This window comes from Cebidichthys violaceus, unplaced genomic scaffold, assembly GCF_023349555.1.
Source record: "Cebidichthys violaceus isolate CVI_PGR_0920_01 unplaced genomic scaffold, fCebVio1.0.p SCAF_9, whole genome shotgun sequence".
In the NCBI taxonomy this organism is placed as follows: Eukaryota; Metazoa; Chordata; class Actinopteri; order Perciformes; family Stichaeidae; genus Cebidichthys; species Cebidichthys violaceus.
The window spans coordinates 7,594,285-7,622,037 of NW_027176975.1; the positions used below are offsets into that span (position 1 = coordinate 7,594,285).

General features: G+C 42.2%; 1 protein-coding gene across 1 annotated transcript; it reads right to left on the reverse strand.

The window, feature by feature from the left end:
- dnah10 (dynein axonemal heavy chain 10) lies at window positions 1-27,744 on the reverse strand. The gene is made up of 78 exons (XM_068704081.1): window positions 27,516-27,744; window positions 26,126-26,235; window positions 25,907-26,006; window positions 25,655-25,770; window positions 25,271-25,487; window positions 24,860-25,017; window positions 24,541-24,771; window positions 24,168-24,358; window positions 23,796-23,994; window positions 23,490-23,684; window positions 22,080-22,250; window positions 21,615-21,791; window positions 21,370-21,528; window positions 21,111-21,277; window positions 20,883-21,034; window positions 20,604-20,768; window positions 20,314-20,521; window positions 20,026-20,182; window positions 19,447-19,926; window positions 19,203-19,361; window positions 18,990-19,106; window positions 18,780-18,882; window positions 18,483-18,661; window positions 18,181-18,392; window positions 17,875-18,031; window positions 17,549-17,782; window positions 17,353-17,475; window positions 17,027-17,260; window positions 16,661-16,884; window positions 16,295-16,564; window positions 15,981-16,164; window positions 15,731-15,865; window positions 15,130-15,282; window positions 14,756-14,944; window positions 14,265-14,411; window positions 13,676-13,867; window positions 13,433-13,551; window positions 13,191-13,349; window positions 12,957-13,092; window positions 12,735-12,857; window positions 12,518-12,649; window positions 12,175-12,391; window positions 11,847-11,966; window positions 11,587-11,732; window positions 11,362-11,514; window positions 11,004-11,264; window positions 10,734-10,906; window positions 10,547-10,640; window positions 10,189-10,356; window positions 9,849-10,037; window positions 9,156-9,327; window positions 8,866-9,069; window positions 8,708-8,788; window positions 8,341-8,538; window positions 8,059-8,220; window positions 7,767-7,941; window positions 7,332-7,513; window positions 7,076-7,212; window positions 6,777-6,991; window positions 6,445-6,666; window positions 6,085-6,232; window positions 5,356-5,635; window positions 5,018-5,247; window positions 4,641-4,914; window positions 4,419-4,523; window positions 4,167-4,321; window positions 3,929-4,083; window positions 3,538-3,727; window positions 3,203-3,403; window positions 2,740-2,949; window positions 2,527-2,622; window positions 2,265-2,436; window positions 1,859-1,990; window positions 1,406-1,617; window positions 1,139-1,306; window positions 838-1,018; window positions 617-762; window positions 1-522 (listed from the first exon to the last, which is right to left on the reverse strand). Exons 1-78 carry the CDS (start codon window positions 27,742-27,744, stop codon window positions 376-378), a joined length of 13,734 nt encoding a protein of 4,577 aa, XP_068560182.1. The 3' UTR covers window positions 1-375.
- Window positions 27,745-27,753: the final 9 nt, after the last annotated feature.

Below are 27,753 nucleotides of genomic sequence, written 5' to 3' on the forward strand. Positions count from 1 at the left end.
CTGAATGGCAAACGTTTATTCATCAAAATAAAAGCAGTACACTTTTAGGCCTGACAGATAGCTTGATGGTACTTTTGCCCACTGTAACACCAAAGATAAATCCGTGGAGCTACTGCCCAGAGTGAAGAGTTCAGTACTGTTGTGTGCTGCCATCTAGTGGGAAAATAATGAAAGTTATGGAGTAGATAATGAGCCAAGAATCTAGTTTCCTTGTGCTGTCTTTCATCATAACTTATTTGGCTTCCTGTTATGTACCCATTAATCAGGGGCACTAAAAGTTTATCTCTCTAAAAAAGCAGAAATCAATGTTATCAATCAACATGTTGGAACAGATTGTGTGAAAGCTAACCAGCTCGGTTAGTCTGAGGGCTGTCTTTAGTCATCGTTGAGGCATAAACAGACTCCCTGGAGCACCCAGTGGGAGATGTGCATAGTGGTGCTCAGGTCTGCCACAAACACCAACCCCACACCCATTGCATTCCTACGCCGAGACGTGGTGTACACTGGTGTCCGTATCGAATTCTGTGGTACAAAACACACATGACAGGAAATAAACATTGAAATAGTGAAGTAAGTCATTATATGTTTGGAGACCTGTAGTTCCTGTGGTCATCACCTGTAGCCTCAGGCGGTGTGCCTCTATGGGGATGACTTTGAGAATGGGTAGTTCAACAACCAGAACCTTTGGTTTACTCTTCACCAGGCAGCCCTTCTCCGTGTCCCAGTCCGCCCCCTCCAGATACAGGCCGGACACAAAGCAGCCTGCAGGGGAAAATACTATCAGTCTTCATAACTAATTACTGATTATGCTGCAAATGGGGAATGTTATTTCATTACCCTGTCCAGGTCTGTCACTGACTTCATCCTCACTGCGGTACTGGGTCACCTGTGTGTACAGTGTGGAAAGATCTAGAGGCCAACCATTTTTCCTGCATGCAGCCTGGACCACGGCATTCAGGTAGGATTCTGGGATATGGAGTCCTGATAGCCACATAACCTTAGGCTCTCCCTCATCCACCTGGTAGACACAAGATACACAGATACATCAGACATAAAGATGCTTTCCCTACTTTTTAATGCCAGAACACAAAGGGCGACATATAAGAGGTGATCTGTGATGGAGTGTGTCCGTCCTCACCCAGTAGCTATACTGTTCATAACGCCTCTTGAAATGGTTCATCCAGTTGCCGAGGGACTTAAGAGTGTCAGGTGCCAACTTCTTCCAAATGGCAGGGATGTGACCATTAAAAAGTGCCTGAGAAACCTCATCCAACTCACTGCTCATTCCCACCTCACCAGCCAAGGCCTAGGGGACACAAGAGAATCAGAACAAATATAAACCTGTGTGAAGCGCAAAGACGCGACACCTATCTGTATCTTGTTGTCCTCTGCCCTTCCTTCTCACCCTCTGCAGCTCAGCCAGAGAGTGCTGCATGCGGACCACTAGCTTGTTGAAGCGCTCCAGTTCTTGAAGCAGCACCACTGAGGTCGGGGAAATGTCAGTCCCAAACTTTTTACAGATCACGTCCATGTCGAATAACTTGGGCAGCTTGTTCTGAATGTCCTGGGCCACCTGGCTGACAAACTCATCCCTACTGATGCTTCCACCAGATTCACCTGAGGCATATGAGAGAGTTAAAAGGCCATGAGAGAGGAAACACATGGCAGCATGGTGGCAAAGAGAGTAAACACCCTTCAACAGTATGGAACAGCTTCTCCTTTGGGAAAAAAAGTAAATATTACTTCAAGGAATGCTCTTCTGTACTCAAACTCAATGTGGAGGCGGGCAAGCAACGTTACAATTTATTCCGTTGAAATCAATTAAGAGGCAAGATAGATGAAAGATGCCAAATCATACCTGTCTGAGGCTGCAGGTCTATTAGGTGAGTCCACATGTCTTTAGCTGCCTGTGTGTAGTATCCTATCTCTGCATTGGAATGAAGACCCAATACCTCTGCTGTGTTCACCAGTGGCAGCATCTCAATCTCATCTGTAACAGATAGCAAGGTAAAAATTTACTTTTTTAGCAGCGATCAGCAGCTCTATATCTCGCTCTGTCGGTCGGTCAGCAAAATGTCCCGTCCTTTGGCAGCCACAGTTTCGCCCTGGGAGGCTGCAATTTGGCATGGAGGCCAAGTGTTCATGAGGTTGTGTGTGTGTGAATGCATTCAAATGTGAAGGATGCATGTCCATAATTGCAGCTATTGCAATTTTTTGTTTTTTAGTAAGTAAGAGAATGTAAAGCAATTCAAATATTGACTGACCAACATATACTTTCTTGGGCCCAGCTGGTGGGAGCTTGTAATATACGTCCTTGTTGCTGAAGAAGTGGAATTGCTGAAAGGTGTAGAAGAGGAAGTCTCCAAGGTACTCATTCATGTAGACAGTCAGGATCCTGCGGTCAAAGCTGTCTATGGCTCGCCCACCATACATCACCTACAGAACATTATACAGACATGCTTAATGCACAGCATCAGCCAGCAACATAATAGATAATCTATTAAAACACAATTAATTTAGCCTAACCTCCCCAATAAGGTATTTAAGACGTCCCCAGGGAATATCGCTTTCTCCTTGGTTGTGAGCTTTGGTCAGGTAGGTCTTCAGGATCTCCATGCACACCTGTTGAAGTATCATAGTTTAAACCGTTGAAAAGTTCATTGAAATATAACTTAAATGGAGACTAAAAATCGAATAAAATTACTGAAAGATAGTGAAAATGACTCCCGTGCCACTTACGAAGAAGTCAGACTCATTGAAGTCACAGGGGACGTTCCAGCCAATCTTGCCGTACTTGCGTCTCTCTTGCACCACAGCATGGAAGAAGGCCAGCACATATACCAGGCTGCTGAAGGCAGGGTGAGGGCATGCATCCAAGGTCTTCTGGGAGATGTGGGAGTATGTGGCTCTTATGTTCAGCTTGAGACCATTGGGAAGCTCTGTCACTACCTGCACACAATATTAATACAATTTCAAAATTCTGTCTCTATTATTGTTGTAGTTAGTATTGTAAAATGTTAACCATAAAAACACCAGTCTCAACAAGCCATTTGGTCTCATATTAAGGTTTCAAGACTTGCTTTTTCTTCACAAAAGAAAAACGGTCTCTTCCACAATCATTGAATGTGGCTAATCCTTGTATACTGGATCTTAGAAACCCTACAAAAAATACTTCTGAAGGAAAAGAGAAAAAGTGTTTCACCTTCAGAGACTTTTGCAGTAGGCCAATGGGGAAATCCTTAATGGGGTTGGTGGTGACCCACAAGCGGAATTTGGGGTTGGTGTTGGTGGTCTTCTCTAAGGACTTCTCCAGTTCCTTCAGCCACTTTACCGTCAGGTGGCAGTTCTGTAGCATCAACCACTGACCACGGGACCTCGCCCTCTCCAGCAACTGCAGTGCCACCTTTATCACAGGTTCAGAAGACAGTTACTCTCAATGTCCTAACTTTTTATTCTTACTTAGTGTGACTACTTCCTGTTCCACGTGACCACACTTAAAGCTTCGCAGCTGTGATATGGAAGAGAATTCTTCAGTACCGTCTCTTGGCCTTGACCCATAGCAAGGAACTGGAACTTGAACTTGCTGTCTCCAAAGCCTGCCCTCTCGGCAAGTTTCATGAGGTCAGCGGTTGGATCAGAGCCGGGACTCAAGATGAAGACAATGGGGGAGGACGGTGTGCTCTTTTCATAGATTGCATTAAAGCTGACCACAGGGGGCTGCACATATCTGAGCAGAAACACAAGAAAACACATAGAAACTCAGGGCTTTGTTTCTCTCTGTGTAAATATTTACATCTTCTATAAACATTGTCAAATAATTGTGTTTAGTCAACTTAAGCAGCACCACAGTGGTGTATATACTGTGCATACATTATACAGTATATACTATACATCTTTATTTGCAATATTGCAACAGAAACAGTCTCACTTCTCGCCCATGGTGACAGTGATGTAGTCAGTCACAGCTCTGTAGATTCTATCAACACGGAAGCAGCGCAGCAACAGCAGCTTCTGAAAGGCCGACAGGGTCTCCTCATATTTCATGGGGAATTGAGCCTGTTCTGGTCCATCTAAGTCACACCACTAAGGAGAAAAAGAATCAGAGTTAAACTCTCAACCGATTATGTAAAATGCTGATAGTGATTCCTGTCACTGTGGTCACTTACAGACTTCCAGTCAGTGGGATTTTTCTCCACATCATCCGGCAGAGAGCCAAACTGCTCAGGAAAGAGCTCTGCTAGTTTCACTATGTCCTCCCAGCCCTGGTCTGCAAGCCAGTCACAGGGCTTTTTACAAGTGCTCTTTTCCAGGGATAGATTACCTTTACACGTGAGGTGGAAAGAGAAGAAGAGCTTTGAACACCTACTTAACATCTACTTAAACATTTTAGATGAGTTATACTTCTCTGGATATCTCACCCTTGATAAAGAACTCCAACTCCTCCTGAGGTGACCTCCCCTCCGCCTGCTCAATCTTGATGGTCATGATAAAGGAAAAGAGCAGCTTGTGTCTCTCAAACAGACCTAAGGATACACAGTCAGTTCAGGTTATAATAACCAGAAAGTAATCATAAATACTACGTTTTATCTTAAGATATCGTTCCTTTTCCATCCATTCCATTATTCAATGTATTATTTTACCTGTGCAGCCATGGTTATAAACACTGTACGTCAGAGTGTCCATGATGTTGTTCAGTCTTTTGAGCAGGACAGAGTCAAACAGAGATCTGCTCAGTGAAAAGTCAAACACTTCCAGGTAGGAGGCTAGCGAGTATTGGTACATGCTGTTCACCAGAGCCATTTCTGTCAGTACGAAGAACAGGATAGCGCCGCGCTTGGCAGCAGGACGGTAGCCGTCTCTGAGTTTATCAATGTCCACAGATGTCTTCTTGGCCAACTGTAGTTTCTCAAATACCTGATGATCACAACATCAAATAAATTAAAAACTAGGATCAATGACTTCAGTGAAAATGCTTTTACTCCATGAGTTCACTGATGCTGGCTGTAGCCAAACTGACCTCACTGGCTTTTGACTTTGTCTCCTCCAATGTGGAAATCAGCTCTGTGTCATCCAGCATGTTGCCCGTCGATGTGGCCAGCTCTCTGAGCAAGGTGTCCCCGAGTTTCTTCAGCAGCTTCTTATTTTCGCTTGTCTCTTGAATCAAATGCTCACGCTGCTCCTCCAGCGCCTTCTTCTCAAAGCCCATGATAACGCTCAGCAGCTGGTCCTCCAGACCCGTAAGAGTCACTACACGTAATACAGATACAATGAATGGACACAGACAAACAAAGCATTCATAACACGCTGTTCAAATGTTACAGACAATACCATGGTTGGCATGCCAAACAATCTTACCAGTGTAATTAACGACCATGGCTTTTCCGAACACTGATGGGGAGTATTTGGGGTTAGCAAGTTTAGAGTTGAGGTACAGTTTAAAGTTGGGATGATAGTCCACCTCCTTGTCACCCAGCATGAGGACCTGTCTGCCCTCTGCTCCTTTTACGTTCTTCTCCAGTACATTGTCAATCACAGGATCAATGTACTCGTCCACATCTTGAAAAAGGAATGGGAAGCCATATTTAATGGCCATTTCTAGCTGCTTCAGGTAGTCTGGATCATTGAAAGATGAGATCTGGGGAAGAAAATGATGATGACAATGTCAGCAGGTTGTAACTCTGTACAAAGCATAGCTGCCGATTCCGTGGGTGCCTCCGGGCCTGAGCACCCATGTAGAAGACTGAGCACCCCAGCGATAGCAAACTCCACCCAGCATACGCTGCAGGACATAGCCCACGTTATAAACCAGGTAACACTTTCCTTCTAAAGAGGTTCCATCAATGGTGAGCAAAAAACAAATCCAATTTTTAACGTTTAGTAGTTGTGGGGGCTGTTGTGTTGGTGGTTGACTGTATTTGACTGTGTGTACTTGTATGCTTTCTTAGTAACATATAACGTTAGATAGCCTATTATAACTTGTTTAGCTTGTTAATAGGCAGGCCCCTTCTAGCCGATACTAATATGTTGCGTTATTTATGGGTGTAAGCTACTATAGCAGCGGTCTCTCACAGCAAGGTTTTGTACCTTGAGGTTATTGTTTTCTTCCTTCTTCTTAATCCACTTGAGTGCTTGCTGTTGTGGGTCAATACATATGGGAAAACGGTTCCCCCTGCTTGTGAGGATTCCATTCTGCACTGAGAGTTCATCTGGAGGCAAGCCCTCTGAGCCCCATCTATCACATAGGGTTTATTTGACACATTGTTAGCGTCTATACAGTAGTCGGTGTGCAGCCAAAACAAAGACAAATCCACATAAGTGCAACAAGCACCTAGCCTACTACCACAACACCTAATTCCTATCATTTGACTGGACAAAATCATGTTGTGTATTGTCTTGTCAAGGTGAAACTTGTATAATCTGTAGTGAGAACACACTCCTTCTCACCTGCTGATTTCTACCTCATCAGTCAGAAGACTTTCCAATCTGAAAGGCTGGCTCAAGGGGATGCCTCTATCCTGCACATCCTTAACCCATACTTGGTATACCATTTCATTCCTGAAGTCCCAACTGAAGGCCCCTACATAGCTCAGGAAAGCAGCAGATATCAGGCAGTCACCCAGGAGACGCACTCGACGCTGCTTCAACTCCTCCAAATCTTGTGTCCATCTGAGTGGGTAGTAAAAAGAAATAGGTGAATGAAGAAAAGGTGATTAAAAAGAATCAAATAAGTAACTCTAAGCAAGGTTGGTTGGGTTAGGTTAAGTGTTGTCACTCACCGTTCATTCTCAGAGCTCAAGCCAGAGATTTTCTCAGCAACTATCAGCCTCCTCTCCATGAGCTCAGCCTCGTCCTGTAGCAGCCGTTTCTCCTCAATAGCAGCTTGGTACTTCTCTCCAAGAGCGAGCAACTCCTTCTGGAGATCGTTAAGCTCACTCTGAATGTGTTCCAGCTCCTTCTTACTCTGAAAGAAGTTCTTCTCTAGGCATGCAACCTGAAAACAAATTGGAAATAAGCCTGTTCAATCTGTGTTCGTACTTATAGAGCACGATGTTAGCATGTACAAACTTTAAATTACCTTCTCTCTCTTGGGTTTTATCGCCCTTGCAATCTCACAGTAACCCAAGATAGCTTCGACAAACTTGAGCATTCCTGAACCGGCTTTACTTATGGCTTGCATCTCCTCGAAGCTGGTCTGGAGGTTCTTTACGAAGCCTAACCATTTGCAAAGAAAACAACTGTAGCATACTTGGCAATTGGAAATGCCACTATCATATACAGTATATGGGTATTATCATTATTCATGTTATTCATAGATCATGAAGCCCACTTACCTTTGACAGTCCTGACCTGGTTAACATTTATGGAATCAAGGTCCATTTCCATCAGCGAGCGCAGGAAGGTAGCCTCTGACATCATCCCCTTGGCTGACTGCCAATTGATCTCCTTGTAGCCACGAATCACCAGGATGCACTCACAAACCACCTGCACCGGTTTGGGTGGCTTGGCAAAAGATCTGCACAACGAACCAGCCAAAAAATACAGATAGAGTGAGAGTTTTGATTAACAGATGACAAAAGTTTGGTTTTTGGTCAGGTATGCAAATGAATCAGTGCCCGATTAAACATTGTAGAATATTAAACAACACCAAATACAGAACATTTTATTTACAGAGGTTTAGTCCCTGTTTACACATTCATTCTGATGAATCATCGTTAGCTTATTCAACAACAGAATGAAAACAACGCTCTGAGTAGGGAAGTGTTTACCGGATCTCTGCGACATCAGATTTCTCCAGGTCTTGCAGGGCACCGCGGGCTGCCTCTAAAGCCGGCAGGCCCTCAGCCAGAGAACTTTCAGCTTCTTTCTTCTCCACAGCTATTACTTTGTTCTGCTCTTCAATCTCTTTGGCTTTGTCTTCTGCCAGAGTCTTTTTCTCCTCAGCTAGGAAAGAAAACGTTATTGATAGGTTGTGTTGTAAATGTTGTGTTTCGTTTTGAAAGCTTACAGTACACTGTGTTTATCATAACCCCGAGTTAAGAGATGCAGGTACTCACTGACCTACAGTCGTGTTTGTGCCAATCTCATTCAGCAGGGCCTCACAGGCTGTGGACTTATCAGCAAGGACCACCTTCTGCTCTGCTAGCTTGACATTCAGCTCAGCCAGCTGCTCACTAGCCTCCTTCAGTTTGTCCAAACCTCCCTCTAGATGCTTGCACTGAGCTGGAACAAGAGAGAACAAGTTAGTAAAACTTTCAAATAATCAATGCACAGTAGCCCTGTGGCACCAGTCTAACCCTTCACACAGAGGTACAGACTTCATAGTGTGTTCCATCTTCTCACCCAGAATACATTGATCCTTTTCCTCCAATAGGTTAGAATAGGTGCTGATGAAGTCCAAGTAGTTCTTTGGAGTAACATAGTTGCAACGTCTAAGTTTCTGCTGGAATAGCTTGCTGTAGTCACCCACAGAGCTATGGACCATGCACACTTGAGCTATCACTGCTGCAGAGTGTGCCGTAGGAATCATTGAACTTTCACCTGTTGAAAAAAAAAGACAAAGAAGAAAATCTAGATTTAGGGATAATATACTACTGCAGGTGTCATTATAGTTAAATACAGTAAAGAAAATCCCTTAAATGGCTGTCTGAAAATACATTTTTCATAACATATGCATTTAAAAAAAATATAAATGTGTGTATTTACATACCTAGGAAAGACTGAGCGACTGCAAGTAATGCCTGTGGAGGCCATGGCAAGAACCAGTCTATCACAGTGTTGTTCATCAGTCCTGAGAGAAAAGTACAGTTAGTGAAAGAAAACCAGAAATGATAACAAAATCAAGTGAAGCCTAACACCGCTTTTCACCTGGGAAGTTCCTGCAGCGTGTCCTGAGGGTGTCACCTACTGGAGACATGCCTAATACAATGTGTAGGTTGTTGGCGCTCTTGTTGACAAAGTACTGCCACACACTCTCCTTCGAGGGACCTGCTCCCATCGTAAGAGCTTCATCGCGAAGCTGGTTGAGAACTGACTCCTTCTCATCATCAGGGAACAATGCAGGAACAATCCCTAGAGAGAGCATGATCAGTACTACAGCTGTGGCCTTTAAGAAAAATAAATGTAGTGTGTGCCAGGAGGTTAGTGTGACATCCAACCTGAGGTGAGCATGTTGTTAATGAGTTCCAAGAAGCCTTCCTCAGCTACATGGGCATCAGTAAAGAGGAACACTATCTTCTTATTTTCAATGCCAAGCTTCAAGTACAGGGCTTTCAGGTCATCACGGAAGTTTGACTCACGGTATCCTCTGCTAAGTGTTATTTCGAACATCTGGAAAAAGCAGATTGCATTACTCAATGATGGAGAGTTCTTTGCAAACATTTCTCTATGTGTGATGTTTTACACCACAGACATCAGAGTTAAGAACCCCTTTTTCAAAATATGAAGGTATAGTTCAATGCTGCTTAAACTCTCTAAACCTCATTTTCCATTTTAATTCTTCCTTTAGTAGATTTTAAGTTATAAGACTCCTGTTTCCACATTGGAAGACAGTGTCACCTATTACTTATTACAAATCATCTTGTGAGATTCCTCATTGTTATGGCAGTAAATGGAAACATTCTAAATGTCTTGTGTCGTATATACATCTCCCCATTGCTTGGCATGACACATGTGGTGTATAGTAGTACATTTTGATAAAAAAGTCTATTAGCTCTGCCTTAAGTGTAATTGTAGCATATATGATATTAACCTTTAACTGTAAGCCTAAAGAAAAGAAACATTGACATTTGTTCATCATTGAGAATGAACTGCCCTTCACCACACCCATCGTAGTTCTTGTGTTTTACAACCTCACAGCCGGCAGCGAAGGCAGCGAGCTTGGTGAGGGACCGCTTGCCAGAGCCCCCCACACCGGCGAGCAGTGCATGGCCACGATCAATGCGGATGACGCGGTGCACACGGGTCAGATGTTCCAGAACATCATCAAACAGTACTAGGTTCATCCCCGACTTGTTCTCATTGTATTCCTCTAGAATTTCCTGCAGAATGCAAAAACACAGTGGTCTCTCAGTATGTGAGAGTAAATAATTGTAACAATGTGTCGTATTATTATACTTTAACATTCCCAAATACAAATTAGACTGAGACCACCTATTGCGATTAATAACACAGTTAATAACTTGGCAATACCTGAAACAGGGCTTTTGACACATCGTAGTCCTGTATGTCCTCATAGACCCTTGGTTCCATCTCACTGAGGGCCGTCCTGTAGTCTCCAAAAAGAATTGGGTCCCTCATGACTGCCTCCATGTCAGACTTGAAATGCTCCTCAATCAGGTTCTTTAAGTGGCCTTGGAGCTGGTGGTCAAACACATTGGGTACTTTTTAACGGTGAAACACAACACTACAAAACTATTCAGTATATAGCAGATGATCATACATTTGTAATTACAGTTGGAAAAACAATAAACATATTGTATTTGCCCCTGCAGTCAATACAAAGGAGAATATACAGTAAATTATAACCGCTATTGTTAATAATTATTACCACGGCTTTGTCAGTTTCATCAATAAGTCGGTCATGGAAGATTCTCAGGCACTCATTTCTCCAGACTCGCACAAATTGGGTGACCGTCAAAAACCTACAAGAGCATAATCAGGCAAAGCAAATACATTTAAAAACATAAACAAAGTCTTTGTTAATGTGTTAATGGAGTGAATGTGCCAGACCAGACCTGTCAGGTTTGGTGAGGGTCAGTCCATTGTAGACTCTTGACAGGTCCCTCAGGTTAAAGATGTAGTGGAACTTGGAGGGGGTGGGTGGCAAATCTTTGATGATGTAGTTGAACAGTTCCAGTGTGCAGAAGGTGACTTTATCACAAACCTTCTGTATGGCATCTTCAAATGCCTAAAATATTTGACCAAGTTTATTAAATGAGTAAATGAGTTATATGGATGATGGAGTTTCTGATATGTATCGATTTATGTGGGAAAGAGATACTCACTGTGGTGTGACCTTTGATAATGGAAGCATAGATAAGGTGGAGGGAGTCCACTGCAGGGAAGGGGAGGCTGAAGACACTGAAGATGGAGATGAAGCGGGGATCTACCTCGTTCCTCCCACCTCCTGCCTTTCCCATGGCAGCAATAAACCCGAGGTCCTTGAGGATTTTGTAGTTAAGATCCTTCCCTCTGTCATAGATGCCTCCTCGGTCCAATAACAGCTTCAGAAGTGCGATGGGCTGCTGTGTGCCGTAATGATCCACCTGGACGAGCATATAGTATATTGCAATAATATTAAACATACAAGCTCTGTCACAGTGAAGGAGATAGGAGAAGTCGTTGAGAGTTTGGAGTAGGTACCTTTGGCATATTCATGTCATCAATAAAGACCAGTAGTCTTTTCCCCATAGTAGGCCCATAAGTCTCTTTGGACCTTTTCTCCACATTGGCCTCCAAGATCCTCTGCAGGTCCATTGAAGTTGTTCTGGATGAGAAGTTGATGATCAGAGTATTCTAGAAACAGAAGGGAACAAATGTAAAGAATCTCATCTCAAGTGACATAACAAATGTGTGTGGTAAACTTACCCTTGTATCGGCATTGAGGTTCTTCAGGAAGTTATGAATGGTAGCAGTCTTGGACGTGCCAGACTCTCCGACCAGAAGCACTGGCCTCTTTATCTTCACCATCTGTTCCAGGATCCAGCTGGCTCTCGTAGTGTCGACAGTTGGCACTAAAGCAAAGATGGAGGATAAAGAAAATCAAAGCGGAAGAAGGAACTCAGGAGGGCCAAAAAGTTTAAATCAATATTCATCACTGCCTCACAACTCACAGAATTGACCTTTACCTAAAATATCAGCAAACTTCATCTCAGGGTTGTGGATATATTTGGTGACCAGAGAACTCCAGGGAACCCACTTCTCTTGTGTTCCATCAAAATGAAAATCATACAGAGTCGGGAGGTATCCTGTTTGGATGCAGACAAACAGTCTGGAGAATTAAATTGTCTAAAAGCAAAACTGGGTTTGTTTTCATGACATTAATTATTTCAACATAAAACCAAGTGTCTGCAATGATGAACAATCTCACCCACAAACGGTGGGTAAATAGAAAAAAATGCATAATCTAGACAATGCATGCTAATTTCATAGAAAGTACAAATCCTTTAATTTTACCTGGGATCTCACCAGGTCCAGCCAGGGCTTTCTCATCATGCACTGTAGTTAAGCCGGAAAGGCTTTTGATGAACTCGTCAAACTTCATCCTACCGCTCTCCAGCAATGTGGCCCCCAGTGAGCAGAACAGTGCTTCCAGGAAGTAACACTCCAGGACCTCAGCACTGCTGCTTTCACTCTCAAGCAGCGCATCCAGTGTCAAGCACAGCTGAGTCACCTGAATGCAAAACCAACACATGCCTGGTTCATCCAAGTAGTCTTAATTGGGACTATACTAATCTTCATGCATGAAAACAACAAAAGTGGTACTGGAGTACATTAGAGATAGATGGGATTCACCTACCATGTTTAGATCTGTCTGAGGGACAACCGTTTTCAGTTTCTGGCCCTGTTTGCCATCAACAATACCATCTACAATCATGTCAATGGAGCTGGGCACATATTTCTCAAACAGTTTATTGAGCACTTTTTGTTCCTAGAAAAACAAAAACAGTGTTGAGATATTATCAAATTAGTAACAAGTACAGTTATGATATAGTGTTTATGTTTTTTTCTCATACCCCATCAGGTCTGTTGTTCACCCATCTCTGCCAATATGGAGTATATCTCAGGTTTTTGGGGTCAACAAAAACCATCCCACAGCGGGAAACAGCAGCAGGGGAAGCATACTGCAGATCTCCAACCTGTGATGGTGAAGTTTCCTTACATTATTGCTCTGAAAGTTGCTTTCCAGGTGAAGGGAAATGTATTCTGCCGACAGCCATCTTGAAATTCAGACAAACCTCAAACAGCAGGGCACAATGACTCTGTAAACGGATCCGTTCTCCATTGGCTAGAGTGAGGAGCTTGTTGTCATCCATCACTGAGTTCATATTCTCGACCCACAGAGCATCTACATCCCCATCGAACAGGATGTACCTGAGAGCCAAAGTTCATGTAGTATGAATGAATGAATGACATCACTGGCATATTGCACATCTTAATCAACGGAATGATTTTCTGGTTGTTTTTTTTACCTCCGCCCCATTTTGTCAGTAGGCTTGTTGATGTCACGGAAGATGTTGGATAAGATCCCATCAGTCCAGTCTCGAGTGTTTGGGTCAAGAACACCGTAAAGTTCAATGACACTCATGGCTTTAGGGTTTAGGGGATACACCTTGGTTTGAAAACCCAATCTGATGATGAGATAAAACAAAGATTACTATTGTTCACACAAAAGATCAGGAAGGTGCTGTAAACTTAAGTGATATAAACTGACTTGGTCTGAGCTTGACATAATGTACTGATCACAACTGATTTCCCTCCACCTGTTGGGCCCACAACCATAATAGTGTGTCTAGTCATCATCGTCTCATACATCTGCACCACTTTATCCACCTGAAACCACAGACAGCATAAAGAAAGGGATATGTCAACATCCAAACACTCATGGTGTAACTACATCTTTGCTATAGTAACTCAACAATCCTTAAGTTGTGTAGGAAAGCCTCAGATGAGACACCTGGTTAGGCAGCATGACATATTTGTTCTCTTCCAGGATCTCTTCCACAGCATCATTGAAGTTGGGATAGCGAACACGAGGGCAGTCTAGCCCAGGGAACAGATCCGAGATCAGCCCGAGGAACAAGGGCACGTCCTCAAATACAAATTTTGGCAGATTCATGTCCCTCAGAGCACGCATCAACACCACATCCTGTGGAGAGAAAAGACGGAAATAACTTCTTTTTTTTTAAAGTGTTGTATTGTGATGGTGATTTTAATAGAGTCAGTTTTTAAGCCAGACTGCTGCCCTTACTTCAAATAAACTGACAAAAAGCAGTAAAACCTGTAAGTAGTAATTACTATAATACCAAAAGTATTGCTTTCTCATATTCTCTGTGGCATCTGCAACATTGCTTGATACAAGATACTAGGTAGACACTAAAAATACCTCATCTTAAACAAGTTCCCAACAGCAATCAAGCTTCAATCTATACTTGAGGGATCACAAATAAATAAGTCCCTTATTCAATATTGAATGTAAGCAAACATGAGATGTTTTCTATTTACCATATGACTACGAAACAGGAAAACTGTTGTTTTGTCTCTACCTCAGTGAGGTCTGGTGAGCCTCTCTTCAGCTCTCCTGCCATCACCAGGACAGACTTCAGAGCCCGCAGGCCAAAGTCATAATGAGACTGCTTTGACAGCTGCTCCCGTGCCAGCTTATACAGTACTGTCATCTTCTTTGCCAGCACCTGCATTGAATACAATTGTAAAGATGAAATCCTTAATAAAAAATTTAAATGTGTAGCTGCAAAAACTGCAGTTTGGGATTTTTTCAATGTTTACCCAAAACAATTTCTATGTTTTTCTATGCTTAAAAAAATCTCAGAAAATGTTCCAAGTAATTCACTATAAATGATCCTTGCATTTCTAAATTACCTGAAATAACTAATACATCTTGTACATTTTAGTAATATAATATATATTATATATATTACATTATATATAAATGGTGTTCATTATACATTGCTCAGGATGAGAGCATCAGCTAAATAGCAGCAATGTAATTTGTGCTTTGTGTGAGTGTGTCCCTCACCGTGCCCATTAGGAAGCCCTGAGAGAAGAGTATGATCTCACAAATCTGCTGCAGGTCAGGCACAATGACCACCACAGGCCTGAAGAGGGTTTTGACTGATTCTGGCAGCTCTGTGCGACCTGCATACCCTGGGTTCATGGTGATGAAAATCCCCATGCTGCTGTCCAGGCTGATCTCTTGCCCTTCAAACTGATGTTCATAGTGAAAAGAAGCAGGTTTAGGGGGGATAATGGTCATTAACTGTTCTGTGTTTAGGCTAAAGAAGCAAGCAATCAACCGAATCTATCATGAGAGAAATAAACTTAATTAATTTGAAAACTGGAATTATTTTCAACGTATTAATTACTGGTTCTGCATAACTACAACAGACTTACATGGAACCTTTTAAGGTGCAGAATGAGAGCATTGCGGATTGTCTGGATTTGGGAGGAGATAACTGACAACACTGAGGCATCAATTCGATTGAACTCATCAAAGCAGCCCCACGCTCCACACTGGGCAAGGCCGGAGAGGATCTTACCCACAGCCTGTGCACAGAGAGAAAGAGATTCAAGCAAAAAAAAAAGCTAGTGACAAATGAAGAACAGAGACTGGCTACTAAACAGAGTGAAGTTTGCACGCAACAGACCAAACAAATGATTACGAGAACTTTTGGCCATCACTTTTGAGACTCATGGAAGTGAGCACGTTGGCTGCAAGAAACAATGTGTATACAGTTGTGTATCCTATACACTGTATTTTTACTAACATGTGCATAGAAGTGCATGAACATACCATAAACAGCAGACATGCCTGATGACACAGTAATGTCTTAGAGGTGAATTATGATGTATAAGCCTTTATTACATCAGCTGTGACTATTCTCAATAAGAGACTTTTTAAATAGGCCCCTTGGAACTTAAAGGTTACAGAACAGGTTTGTGGCACAACGATATTTTTCAGTAGCTGTTGGCTCCTGAAGTGTCGGCTTCTTACCGTGTAGTCCATGGCCTCACCGCAGTTAGTAACCACACAGAGCAGGCCTAAAGCCTTGGCCAGATCCTTGGTGGACTCTGTCTTTCCTGTACCAGCTGGTCCAGCAGGAGCTCCACCCAGGTGCATGGAGAGAGCCTGTACCACATCACACCAACATACAGGCATCATGTTGTCAAAACAAACTGACAGAAAAATTCATACGTTTCTGCTTGAGTGTGGATGAGTAAAAAATGTGCAAAGCTTCTCAAACCTGTGTGAGGGTGAGGTAGATACGGTCTGTCAGTGGGGTTATAACCAATCGACCGTTCAACCCCATGTACTCATAGCCGTAAGAGAACGTAGCACTGCACTGGTGCACAAATAGGTTGTCATGTTCCCGGACCCAGTAGAACCTGAGTTGGCTTTCCCACTCAAACTCTTGTGCATCCATTATACTGGAAAGAGAATTACATTTTTTTATTTTTATTTTATTTTATTAAAGTTATTTAAGTATTTAAGTTCAAACACAAGAGTTACATTGTCATATCTTTGAACAATTTTAAAACTGACAAAGGTTAAGTTTACCTGTTGTTTACAAAGTTGTCTACAATGTCTCTTGCATGGACATCGATGATAAGCACAGTGTTTATCTTTTGTCTGTCATTTTTCTTCATGGGTTGTGTAATGCGTGTTACCAGCTCATCAATCTGCCGGTGCATTTTCTTAGCATAGTTCTTCAGTGCGTTCTTCTCTCCTTTCTTCACATTTTTAAAGATATCCTCTACCTCCCAGGTCCACCACACTTGATTTGCTGCCAGCACCACCATGCCCTGGTACAGCAACATCCAATCCACCCTATGAGAAAAGGGAATGACAAATTTACTACGGCTCATTTGCACACACGGACACTGGCAAAATTGCTCACACACATATTACAATATTTACACACACCTGCTCATGTCTTTACAGTAGTAGAAGATTGCATCCTTGGTGATACGTTTATTAGTCCTCCTCATCTCCAGTAGTATTACCGTCATCCACTCCTCCACCCTGCCCTCCACCAGGATGGGCTTCTTCAGCTCCATCACCTCACCCTCAGCAGACACCATGGCTCCAGCTACTGTTTCCCCATTGCTTTCCACATCAAACCTCAGAGATGCTATGTTGTCATACATCTTGTGGAACAAAGAAAAATATCTAGGAAAATGTTTCACACACATAGCAAGCAGTGATCCTCCTCATTTCTACTTTGAAGAATATTATGTTATATATTATGTCTTTTCTGTCCCTCAGACTTTGTCTGTACCAGCATGATACCTTGATCATGTGCTCCTGAACACAGGCAGGGTCATTACTCCCCAGAATGCTGAGCAGTTCATCATCAGAGATGAAGAAGAAGCGGGGAAACGCATTCCGCTTTGAGTCCAGGTAGTCATTTAAACTCTTCTGGCACCTCTCTAGACCATCACTCAGGGCCTGCAGGTCTGTTAGCCGGTTGGGAATCAGGCAACACCGCTTAATGTTTGGACCCCTCATTGTGTCACTCATTATCTTCACAAAAAATTAAGAACAAGAAATGATTGTGAGTTGTGCAGTAACAGAGTGCTTTGCTTTAATCAGGCTAGAATTTTTGCCAAACTCACTTCTTTAAACTTTTTGTCAATGTCATCAAATTTCTTGGCTTCCTCTGGTAGCTGCGAGGAAATGTCTCCGCCGATGAATATGCTCTCCAGGAACATCCGTTTTCGTTGTACTAGCAACAATACCTGTGCAAGAAATATGTTTTCAGCAGAAATGTCATGGATTGGCTTTCGTGTGATGGGAGATGGTCTCACTGACCTCTATAGTCTCACTGATAAGGGACAGGTCTTTTTCCCATTGTTGTATGGTGCCAAGGAAAGGTCCACCAAAACGACTTCCCGCCATGCTCTGTAGCTTCATGGCATCGTTGTCCACCTTCAGCAGGATCTCGTCCACTGCGCCCAAAATAGAACCACGTTCCTGGGTGCCTTTAAAATAGGGCAGCACACTGAACTTCATGTTTTCCCAGGTATCAATCACCTCCTTCACTCCCTGGAAACACATACAAACGCAAGTATTTGTGATTTCACTGATAATCAGATGCAACTGATCGCTGACTCCAAATTGAGATAAATCCCGCTTGCCTTTTCAATACTGAGCTCTTTTACAGCAGAGGTGACAATGCCACCTATGACGTTTGCATATTTGTGCAACTCCATTGCAAACATGTTCTCCAGAGTGAAGCTGTCAGGGTTCATCTCAAAGCTACAGCCGGTCCTTTCCATCAGTTCCTTCCAGTGTCTGTGGCCCAAAATATAAAATCACATGTTGTCATAACCATCATATTTATATCCTGGACAACATACAATTTCAATATTTCCTATAGTCTCATTTTGTTTTGGGTGTCAGATTTATTCTGATTCGGTTCTGGTGTCAATCTGTAGACTGACCTGTCTCTGAGGGCCTCATTCTTCAGGTCCAGCAGAAGAGGCAGGGACTCTCTGAACTCCTTCATGCGTCCTTCTAGGAAGAAGGCCACAGGTAACCCCCGCACATCTTTGGGCAGCTGCTTCAAGCTGTTGATGAAACCCTCGACCCCCTCCTGTAGCAGCTGGATGTTTAAATTCACCCACAATGTCTGAGACCACTCTGTCTTTGCGTCCTATAAGATGTAAGGACAAACATTTGAAATACTTGAAAAACCATGTTGACCAAAATGATGTGAGTGTCCCAATATGCAACCACATCCGACCTTCTGAGCTTTATAGACAGCATAGATCTGTCTCAAGCCCTTCATGTCATTCTGTATGCTAACAACCACTGGGTACACAGTGACTGGTAGGTCCAAGAGCTTCTCAGCATTAGCTAGCTCATGCCGTCCTGCCACTATCTTGGCGAGGTCTGCCTCATATGTTTCCATAATAGTCAGTCCTGCAAGGAAAAAAATGAGAGAGACTGGTTCCTCCACTACATTTCAAAATGTACCACCATATATTATTGCTCTGGATACAACAACTGAAGGCAGGGTTTAAGTGCACATAACAAGTACCTTTCTCTAAATCATCTCCCACAGCTCCAGGACCATGCATGTTGAAACTTTCAGCAAAGGTAGACAACTCCTGCTTAAACTCCTCAATCTTCTCCTTTGTAGTCTTTGAGTGTTAAGGGGTGACAATAGGAAGATAATGTAAGTGTACGTTTCCAAAAACTGTACTTTTCATTTTATGTTTAATCAGATTGCGTGAGTTTGATATCTTACCTGAGTAAAGGATTTTTTGACACCTGTCAGACTTCGATCCACTTGTCTGGATTCTGCAAACAAGTCATTCCACATACGGTCAATGTCGGCCACCAGCTCCAGTTCATCCTCTCCGACCTACACAAGGAAAACAGAACACAAGACATTCAGCAAGTGAAACAGTATCAATATATACTTTAAATGGCAAATAATTTTACATTAAACAAACAGTACCTTCACTTTGTACATGGCCATTGTTCTGTATCTTTCCTGAATATCAATGAATCTCATCTCCACATCTAATGACATGTCCCTGATGTCTGATATGGTGCCAAGGACAGACTTCAGGTCATCAAACGTGTCTGGGCTTTGTTTCAGCTTTCCAGAGAGTTGCTGTTGTATAAAATAGCCGTAAGTATAAATCACACATAAAAATCGAAGGAAATTGACTATGACACAGCGTAGCATGATTCAATACCATGAGTTCATCTCTCAAGTTGAAGAGATCCACTTTGGCAGGCTTGTTGAGCAGACTACCTAGTGAACTGATCCAGGACTCAGCAGCTTCCTGCACCGTGTGAGCCAGAGGCTCCAAGTTTAGATGGATGATGTTCTCATTCTTAAACAGAGGCTCCAGCATCACCTCTTGATTGATACGAGAAAGGAACTGCAGCTTATCATCATACATGACACAGGATGGTTTTCTTGCAGCAAACCTTTCATTGATGATGGTTTTGTTCTTTTCCCAAAGGGGCCCATAGCGTTTCCAGTGGACAAGATACTGATCCACAGAGAAGAGCAGCCGCTGTATGTTCTGGGACACTGTCATGGCGCTCTCATTTATCTGAGGATGCTGCCGCACATCGCTGTAGAAACTAAATGTCACCACCTCATCCTCACCACCCACACGTTGGGGAGGGCACTCAATGCAGGTCCCATGCATCCAACGCACAAATTGCTGAAACACAACAGTATGGGCAGAATCAAGTCACATCTTCAGTGTTGTTAATATTTTTTTTAAATACAGTGGTACATAGGAAAATCCTGATTATCCTACCTTGGTGCTCTCTACACAGTCTCTGATACACTGAATCATCAGCAAGTAGATCTCATTGCTTTGGGGCTGCAACACAATCTTAGGGGCAGACAGGATGACATCAATTTGGAAAAGAGCGATACTTCCCCTCAGCACCCCGTTGAAGGCCTGGGTGTTCCTAAATGTGAAAGTCAACAAGAGGGATGTTACAGTGGTTGAAACAGGTACTGTGCTGCATTTTAAAGGAGTAGTGATTATTACTGCTCATAAAGTTGATAACTTCAAAAACTTTAAAATGATGAAATTTACCGAAGCACCATCTTTATGAGGGAGTCTAGCACCTTGCGTTCCCAGTATACGTAATAATCTGCCATAAATTTGGCTTTGCCACTGCTGGTTCCCATGATCAACTGCTCTGTCGTAGTGATGAGGCGTCCAATTTCTGCATACTTCCTACTCAGCAAATTCACAGTCTTGGTTCGCTCTCGTTCCATATGTTCACAGAACTCCTTGACCCCTGGAAAAAACATGCAATAAAGTCAATGAAAATAAGTTCAGTCTTATATTAAAATGAATATATCCAATAAATAATATCTTACTTGGTAAGTCGTTTGATTTGTCTGGGACTGGATATTTCAGTAAGTTGGCCATCACCATGGATTGCAACTTTGACTCAATGTCCCTCTCATTCTTCTGAACCTTGTTGACAACTGACTCAAACATAGAAACAGCCTGAAGTCCTTGATTGATGAAGTCGAGGATGCCTAAAACCAAACATATATTATTTCATTTAAATTTTACAGACAATACTAATTCCATCACACCACGAGTGCATAAATCAGACTAAACAGGCATTTCAGCCTCTGTATACATCATACCCAAAGAGTTCCAGTTGAGTCTTTTGCATCCATAATACATGTCTTTTTTGACCACTTTGATCTGTTGGGCCAGCATAATGAAGTGTGTCTCACTTAGGCTGTCCATTACAGAGTGGTAGCAGTTGACAACGTTGTTCAGATCATTCACATATCTAAAACCAACGTTGAAACAGGTCAGGCCAGAGATTACATCAATCAGTGATTATGTGGTTTGGTGATTATATTTACCTGATGAATTTGTGCTCTTGTAAAGCAACACTTTGAGCCAGGTCAGGCACAGAGTAGCCAAGTGACACAAGGTGTTTCGTCTCCGAAATGATTTCTTTGATTTCTGGAGCAAAGTTCATAATGTATCGCACACCCATCTGTAGCCTGTTTTCAGTTGGAGGGACATCCTTAAAATGAGAAAAATCAAAACAAATGAAGGGAATTTGAGAGATTGTGACTGAATCTGCATTTATGAGTATGTAACTAGAGAGATACATACCAGTTCTGCTGGGATTTGGTTTTCACTGGTAATCATGACCAACAGGGTATTTTTCATTAGCGATGGCAAGTTGCTTTCTGTCTCAGCCAGCCAGTACTCGTACTTCTTCACCTCATAGTTCTTGATTCGCGTTGACATTTCCACAAACTTGTCCTTGGTCTGAGAAGAATGCAGCGCAAGTCACATATAGGCTTTCAATAACATTTTGGTGTCGAAAATGTTTTATATTTAGTGAAATAACTCACCTCTTTGCACCGTTCACTCTCCAGCATCTCCGGCACTTTCAGAAAGGGAAGGATGGTGTGTTTGATGCGGTGGAAAATAGATTGAGCCCATCTGATGGCTCCTGCCACAGGAGGCTCATTCCTATTTAGTGGTGGATTGTCCTTCTTTGCCTCAAATATTTCACTTTCACTGTCAACCTGCAACAAAAAAAAACGTGGACATTCTACAAAAGTACATCTTTTTAGAAAAGTGTTGAATCATGAGGCTGCTTACATTGGGAGTACATGCAAACTCCACATAGAAGGGCTGTACAGCCCTGGAATCTAACCTGTGAGGCAACAGTGCTAGCCACTACACTGCTGTACACCCACTGTTCATCAATAGATATATTGATCTGATACCATCACATAACTTGATTCTACTTTAAATTTAACTGCAAAGTCAAATATCACTGACCACCTTTTCTAGATTTCACAGTACAGTACCTCTTTGCAATACTGAGCAAGGATGTCATCAAACTTTCTCATCAAATGGTTGTTGATGGCCTCTCTGGAGCGGATGTTTTTGAATTTCAGGAGCATGTCAAGGGCAGCAGCTGAAGAGTTCAGTGTCTTAAAAGACTGGTCAATGAAGTTGATGGCCTCTCCCTCAATAGCCTGAGCAGACAGATGTGACAAGTGAATCAGCTTGATAATTAAGGTTTACAGCATGAAGAAAATGATGCAATTGTATTTGAAAATGCCAAGCTCATTGATACAACCATGCTTAAAGGGAACTACAATTTTAAACCTTATAGGTTAAGCATATAGTGTGAAAACCACCTGCAGTGGTTATTAATGTTCTAGCTTTGGTAGCTGTGGGGCGCAATGCTGCTCTAAAACTTTTTGATTCTCTTTGCAAGTGTCACGTTTCCAACAGCAAAATTGGCATCTCAAAGTGTGAGTTCAGTGGATGTTATGGACGAGGATTTTTTACAGTGACGATTTTACAGTGCTTTGGCTGACTGGGATATTAGAGAGAGAGGCCGCTTGAGGCTGCAGCTACACCAGAGCGGATATGGCCGACGGGAACCCACACAAACCTTAGGGCAATCATCCACTGGTGGGGCCTATGCTCAAATTGCCCTCTGATGCCAACAGAAACGGAATCGTTCTGCTGTAATGAATGTCAGCATGGGCATTTCATCTGGATGCTGTCGCCCAGGACAACCCAAAGAGAGCGAGTCATGTATGCATTACTATGCATGAAAGTCTGTTGTTGTATTTTTATTTTTCTATTTGAATCCTCTGCAGAAGGAATGAGAGCTGCCAGCCACTTAGTGAGGCAGCTGACACAGCAGAGAGATACAGCGTGTAGAGCCAGCAGATTATCACGTCCTACTCAGTGAATTAAGGATTCATTTCAACCAAAACAGAGTTGCTGATTGTTAGAACAGTGGGAAGACAAAAGGACCATTGGTTTTGGTGAGTTTTATTTTGTTTCTGTCCATTTGAATGAAGCAAGTTTTAGGATGCGTAAACAAGGCAATTAAGCCCGTCTTAGTTCAGTGTAGAAGAAAAACTCCAATTCAGAAGGTGTACGGTTGTACTTTTCTATTTAGGTGTAAGAATTTGTCCTTCATTATAATTTTGTGTGTTTATTTTGTTTATTTATCAGACGTAGTGAACTCGCCGCTCACGTGCAATGCACCCTGGTACTTATAGGCACAGCTAACACTGCAACGCAACAGAGGGAAAAAGCTTTCTGGGTCAATACTGGACATAATTGTTCATTTTTATTTCTTCAGTGGACTACATTTACCAGCAGCACTGACTGGACATCCACATAAAAGGTGGTGAATTTTCCCTTTAATCAATTTTTATAGACAAGAACTTATATATTCACACTAAACTCACCTGAACCGTAGTGTTGAAGTCTTGCATGATCATTTTCCAACTACTCATCTTACAGATGTTGAAAGGATCAAAACTGACGTCTTCAATAGGCAAAACCAGACTATCCACTCGGCACAAAACTTCATCAATGCGTTTTGGGTCACCGGTCACATTTTTTAGCTCCGGACCAAAGTTATTATAGAACTCCTCCAAAATCTGCACAACACAAATTAGGAAGAACTCTTTCAAAAACCTGAGTTGCTTTTAATACATTATCATGTTTAGTAGAGTGAGAGGCCAGTATTTGTGGTGTTGGTGTATACAGACCTGCAAAATGTTGTAATAGTCCTGGCAGACGGAAGCCATGTGATCAGTCCTCTCAAACAGTGTCTTACGGTCAAATTCCCAGCGGTGAATCCTGCCTGATTCTTCAAGTTCAGCACGAATCTGGAAGTAAGATGACTTCCACTGGTCCAGGACCTGCTTAGCATCATGCACCTTGGATTTGGCCACTTCCCTCTTTTCTCTGTCCAAGGCACAGCACATTGTTAAACTATACTGAAACCCCAAAACAACCAATTCAAATAAAGGATTCTGACTGTCTACTGACCAATATTGATAATTATAAAATATAGTTAAACTTAAACTCTTGCTAAGTCCTAAGCCTCCGACGTAAAATTGAAATATATCTACACATACTTGAATAGCGTGTGGACATCAATTACTTGAGTCACACGTTGACACAGCTGCCAGGCGATGCGCTTCATTAGGGGGACCATACGCTCATTTGTGTTGTAGTGGCAAGAAATCATCCACACAATTTGCAGGCTGGTCATCAAATCAGGGATGGTCTCCAGGAGCACATTCACATTTGCTACAGTACCCAGATTCTACAACAGACAATGTTCATTTGTAACATAAGTGAAGGTTAGGATGACAAAACAATTCTGCAGTCACAATTCTGATTTTTAGAAAATGTTCTTGGCAAGTGTGCTTTAGTAACCACTACATCTTAACAGTGTGTCCTGTAAAAAATGTTTAGCAATTATGAATTGTAAAAAATGCAGCTCACCATGAAGTGTCTTTCCATTATGCTGAGGAAGCGTAAGTTATCATCTGACTCTGCGCTGTATTTAGTGAGTTCAGCAACTGTTCCTTTCAGGGTCTGAACAATGCCTGCATCTGCTTTGGTCATCACCTCCAAGATCTTGCAGACTACTGGCTGCTTGAGTTGCTCACCCAGACCACTCAGGATGGATGCACGCTCCCGCCAAACAGCTACCTCTGCTAAAGGGCCAGGGCCCTGGAGGAACATTACAACTGAATGGTTCACATTGGCCCTTGGATATCACTATGTATATTCGGATTGATTTCTTCTACATAGCACAAACCTGTGGCTCTTTGTTTTGCTGCAACTCAATAGCAATGGTAATCTGAGTCTGCCAGTTCATCACACACTGCTCCAACTTCTCTACCATCTCTGGATTAGATAGCAGTACATCCACCTCCGGCTCCAGGTCTAGCTCAGGGATGTGCAGTGTAGACTCACCTGCGACAGAGAGGCTGCTCTTTAGATTGTACTGTTTGTTATGAACTAAGCAATAAAAACAAGCATGAGCAGTATATTAAAGACTTGTTTTTTCTCTATTTACCGACCCCAACAAATTGATGTTTATGAGGGGGAATCCCAACGGGTTGTTAATTATTCTGCAGATTTCAATCAAATCTTTACTTGTTTTGTTGAATGTCAAACAATGATAAATTCCTGAATAAAAGTATTTGGTCTATCTAATAAATCAAACCTTGTATCTGAAGGCGTTGGATAGTTGTCTGGACCATGCCCGAATACTTGTACAATCTATTGAGCAACTCGTCACGAATCGTGAGTTGCCCACTTGACTTCACTGGACTCTTCTCTTCTCCCTCTCCACTGGTTTCCCCCTGAGGAGAAACTGCCCTGCTTTCATAACCTGCACCACTTATCTTCATCTGCTGGGCAGTAATCAAGGGAATATACACCTGACAAGAGACAGAGGGAAAATATTCATCACATTTACTTTATTCAGAAAATCTAATGTTTTTAAATATACATGGTTGATGGTGACTGTTTTTTCTCTTGTTGTTGTATTAAGTTTTAGACTGTTAGCTGTTGCTGCTCGTTATTTGTCACTTTTCATTTTACTTACATGGGCAAGTTTGTTCTGCAGCACAGAAAGGGACTGTCCATTATCCATACCAATGTCAAACAGCCTGGGCATCAGCTTATAGGCCTCTTTCATGTCCACTGGTATAACAACGGTCTCTATTTAAAACACAAATGGCATATCTTGGTTATATGTATGTATATATATATATATATATATATATATATACACACATATTCTTTTACGTGCAATAAAGGCTTGAACATGCTTTATTGTAATGATCTGTCTTCTCACCCTTTGTGTTCCTGAGAAAGTAGAACACAGTGGATTTCAGAAATCTCTGTGGGTATTCGTTTACTGCCACATGAAGCTCAATGTGATAGACCACTTGAACCTTGAAAACACAAAACCATTTTTCCCTCTCCATCACCAATACACAGATAAATGATTTCAAACACAGCCACAATGTGAATGCACTTTACAGGAGGAATTGGAGTTAAAATGTGATCTCACATATGTGGGACTCTGTTCACTTGTCTCCTCTGAGCCTGAGGTCTTCTCTGGTCCACTTTGAGTCCTGGACTCCTCGTCAGGATCTGAAGAGTCTCCGTCTCTCCGCCTTTCTGTGGTTACAAATGTTGCAGTGTAATTTAGATGCAGTCCTATTGTCCACGTGCCAACACAATTCAATATAATGTTACAAGACTAAAACCTGCCTTTGCTCACTTTCTACACATTAACGTTACCCAGCGAGCATTTCTCCGTTAAAAAGACGTTCAAAATTGGTTCAAAATTGAACGTTTTTTCAACGACTATCTGAAGACGTTGATTAAGGCAAGGCAAGTTTATTTGTATAGCACATTTCAACAACAAGGCAATTCAAAGTGTTTCACATAAAAGCATTAAAAGCATCAAAACATAAGGCAAAAGAAAAGGAGATTTAAAAACAGTTAAGAACATTCATTAAAACATTAAAAAGCTAAAAATAGAATAAAAGTTGCAGTGCAGTTTAAGAAATAGAATACACTAGTAAAATGCAGAAATGCAGGAAATTGATTAATATCCTTGAATCTGGTTCAATTAGAGGCGGCAGCAAACAGAAAAGTCGGCAGCCTTCTGAAACACTGAACACTGCTTCTCCATGTTTAGTTGTGACTCTGGGAACAGAAAGTAGACCGGTCCCAGACGACCTGAGGGGTCGGGATGGTTCATAAGGTAGCAGCAGATCAGAGATGTATTTTGTCTCTAAACCATTCAGTGCTTTATAAACCAACAGCAGGATTTTAAAGTCAATTCTTTGTTGGACAGGAAGCCAGTGCAAAGACCTCAGAACTGGAGTGATGTGATCCACTTTCTTGGTCTTAGTGAAGACTCGAGCTGCAGCGTTTTGAATCAGCTGCAGCTTTCTGACTGACTTTTTACAGAGACCTGTAAACGCACCGTTACAGTGGTCGAGTCTACTGAAGATTGACAAGGTTTTCCAAATCCTGTTGAGACATAAGTCCTCTAATCCTTGATATGTTCTTCAGGTGATAGTAGGCTGATTTTGTAATTGTCTTGATATGGCTGTTCAGGTAGGGGTCTGAATCCATAACTATAGATTTCTGGCTTGGTTTGTGTTTTTTAACATCAGTAATTGAAGCTGTGCGCGTGAATTAAACGCATTTAGACCCGATGTCACCGGGATTCGCAATATTGGCTTCCAACTGAGAAATGTGGATGTTGTTTCTTAGTAAGCCTCTAAATATATATGCTGATATACTATTATTAGTAAAATGTAGAGGACGAACAATGTTAGTATTGCAAATCCCGTTGAAATCTGGTCTAAACGTAGACGTTCAATCAAGCATACGAGGCACTAAACGAGGTTTACGTTAACGTTACAACAACTTTGCCAACTTACCAACTGGAGTTTCAACTTCAATTTCTTCCTCTCTGAAAGTTTTGAAAAACAGAAGACATAATGTCGAGTCTTCCTCAGAGACAACGTTCAAAAACCTGGTGATCTTCTCCTCTTCCTCTCCATCTCCCCGGTCGAATAGTTCGTGGAAACAGTCGGAACCGTCCGCTATGTTGAACCCGGCTGAGACGCACTCTCGGATCCACTCCACCCGTAGGTCGTCGTGGGCCATATTCTTCAA

Coding starts and splice junctions, on each gene's coding strand:
- dnah10 (XM_068704081.1), bottom strand. CDS start 27,744: ATGGCCCACGACGACCTACGGGTGGAGTGGATCCGAGAGTGCGTCTCA. Junction 21,792..22,079: donor TTGCTCAGTATTGCAAAGAG/GTACTGTACTGT, acceptor TTTTTGTTGCAG/GTTGACAGTGAAAGTGAAAT. Junction 12,392..12,517: donor CTCAGACAGATCTAAACATG/GTAGGTGAATCC, acceptor TTTTGCATTCAG/GTGACTCAGCTGTGCTTGAC.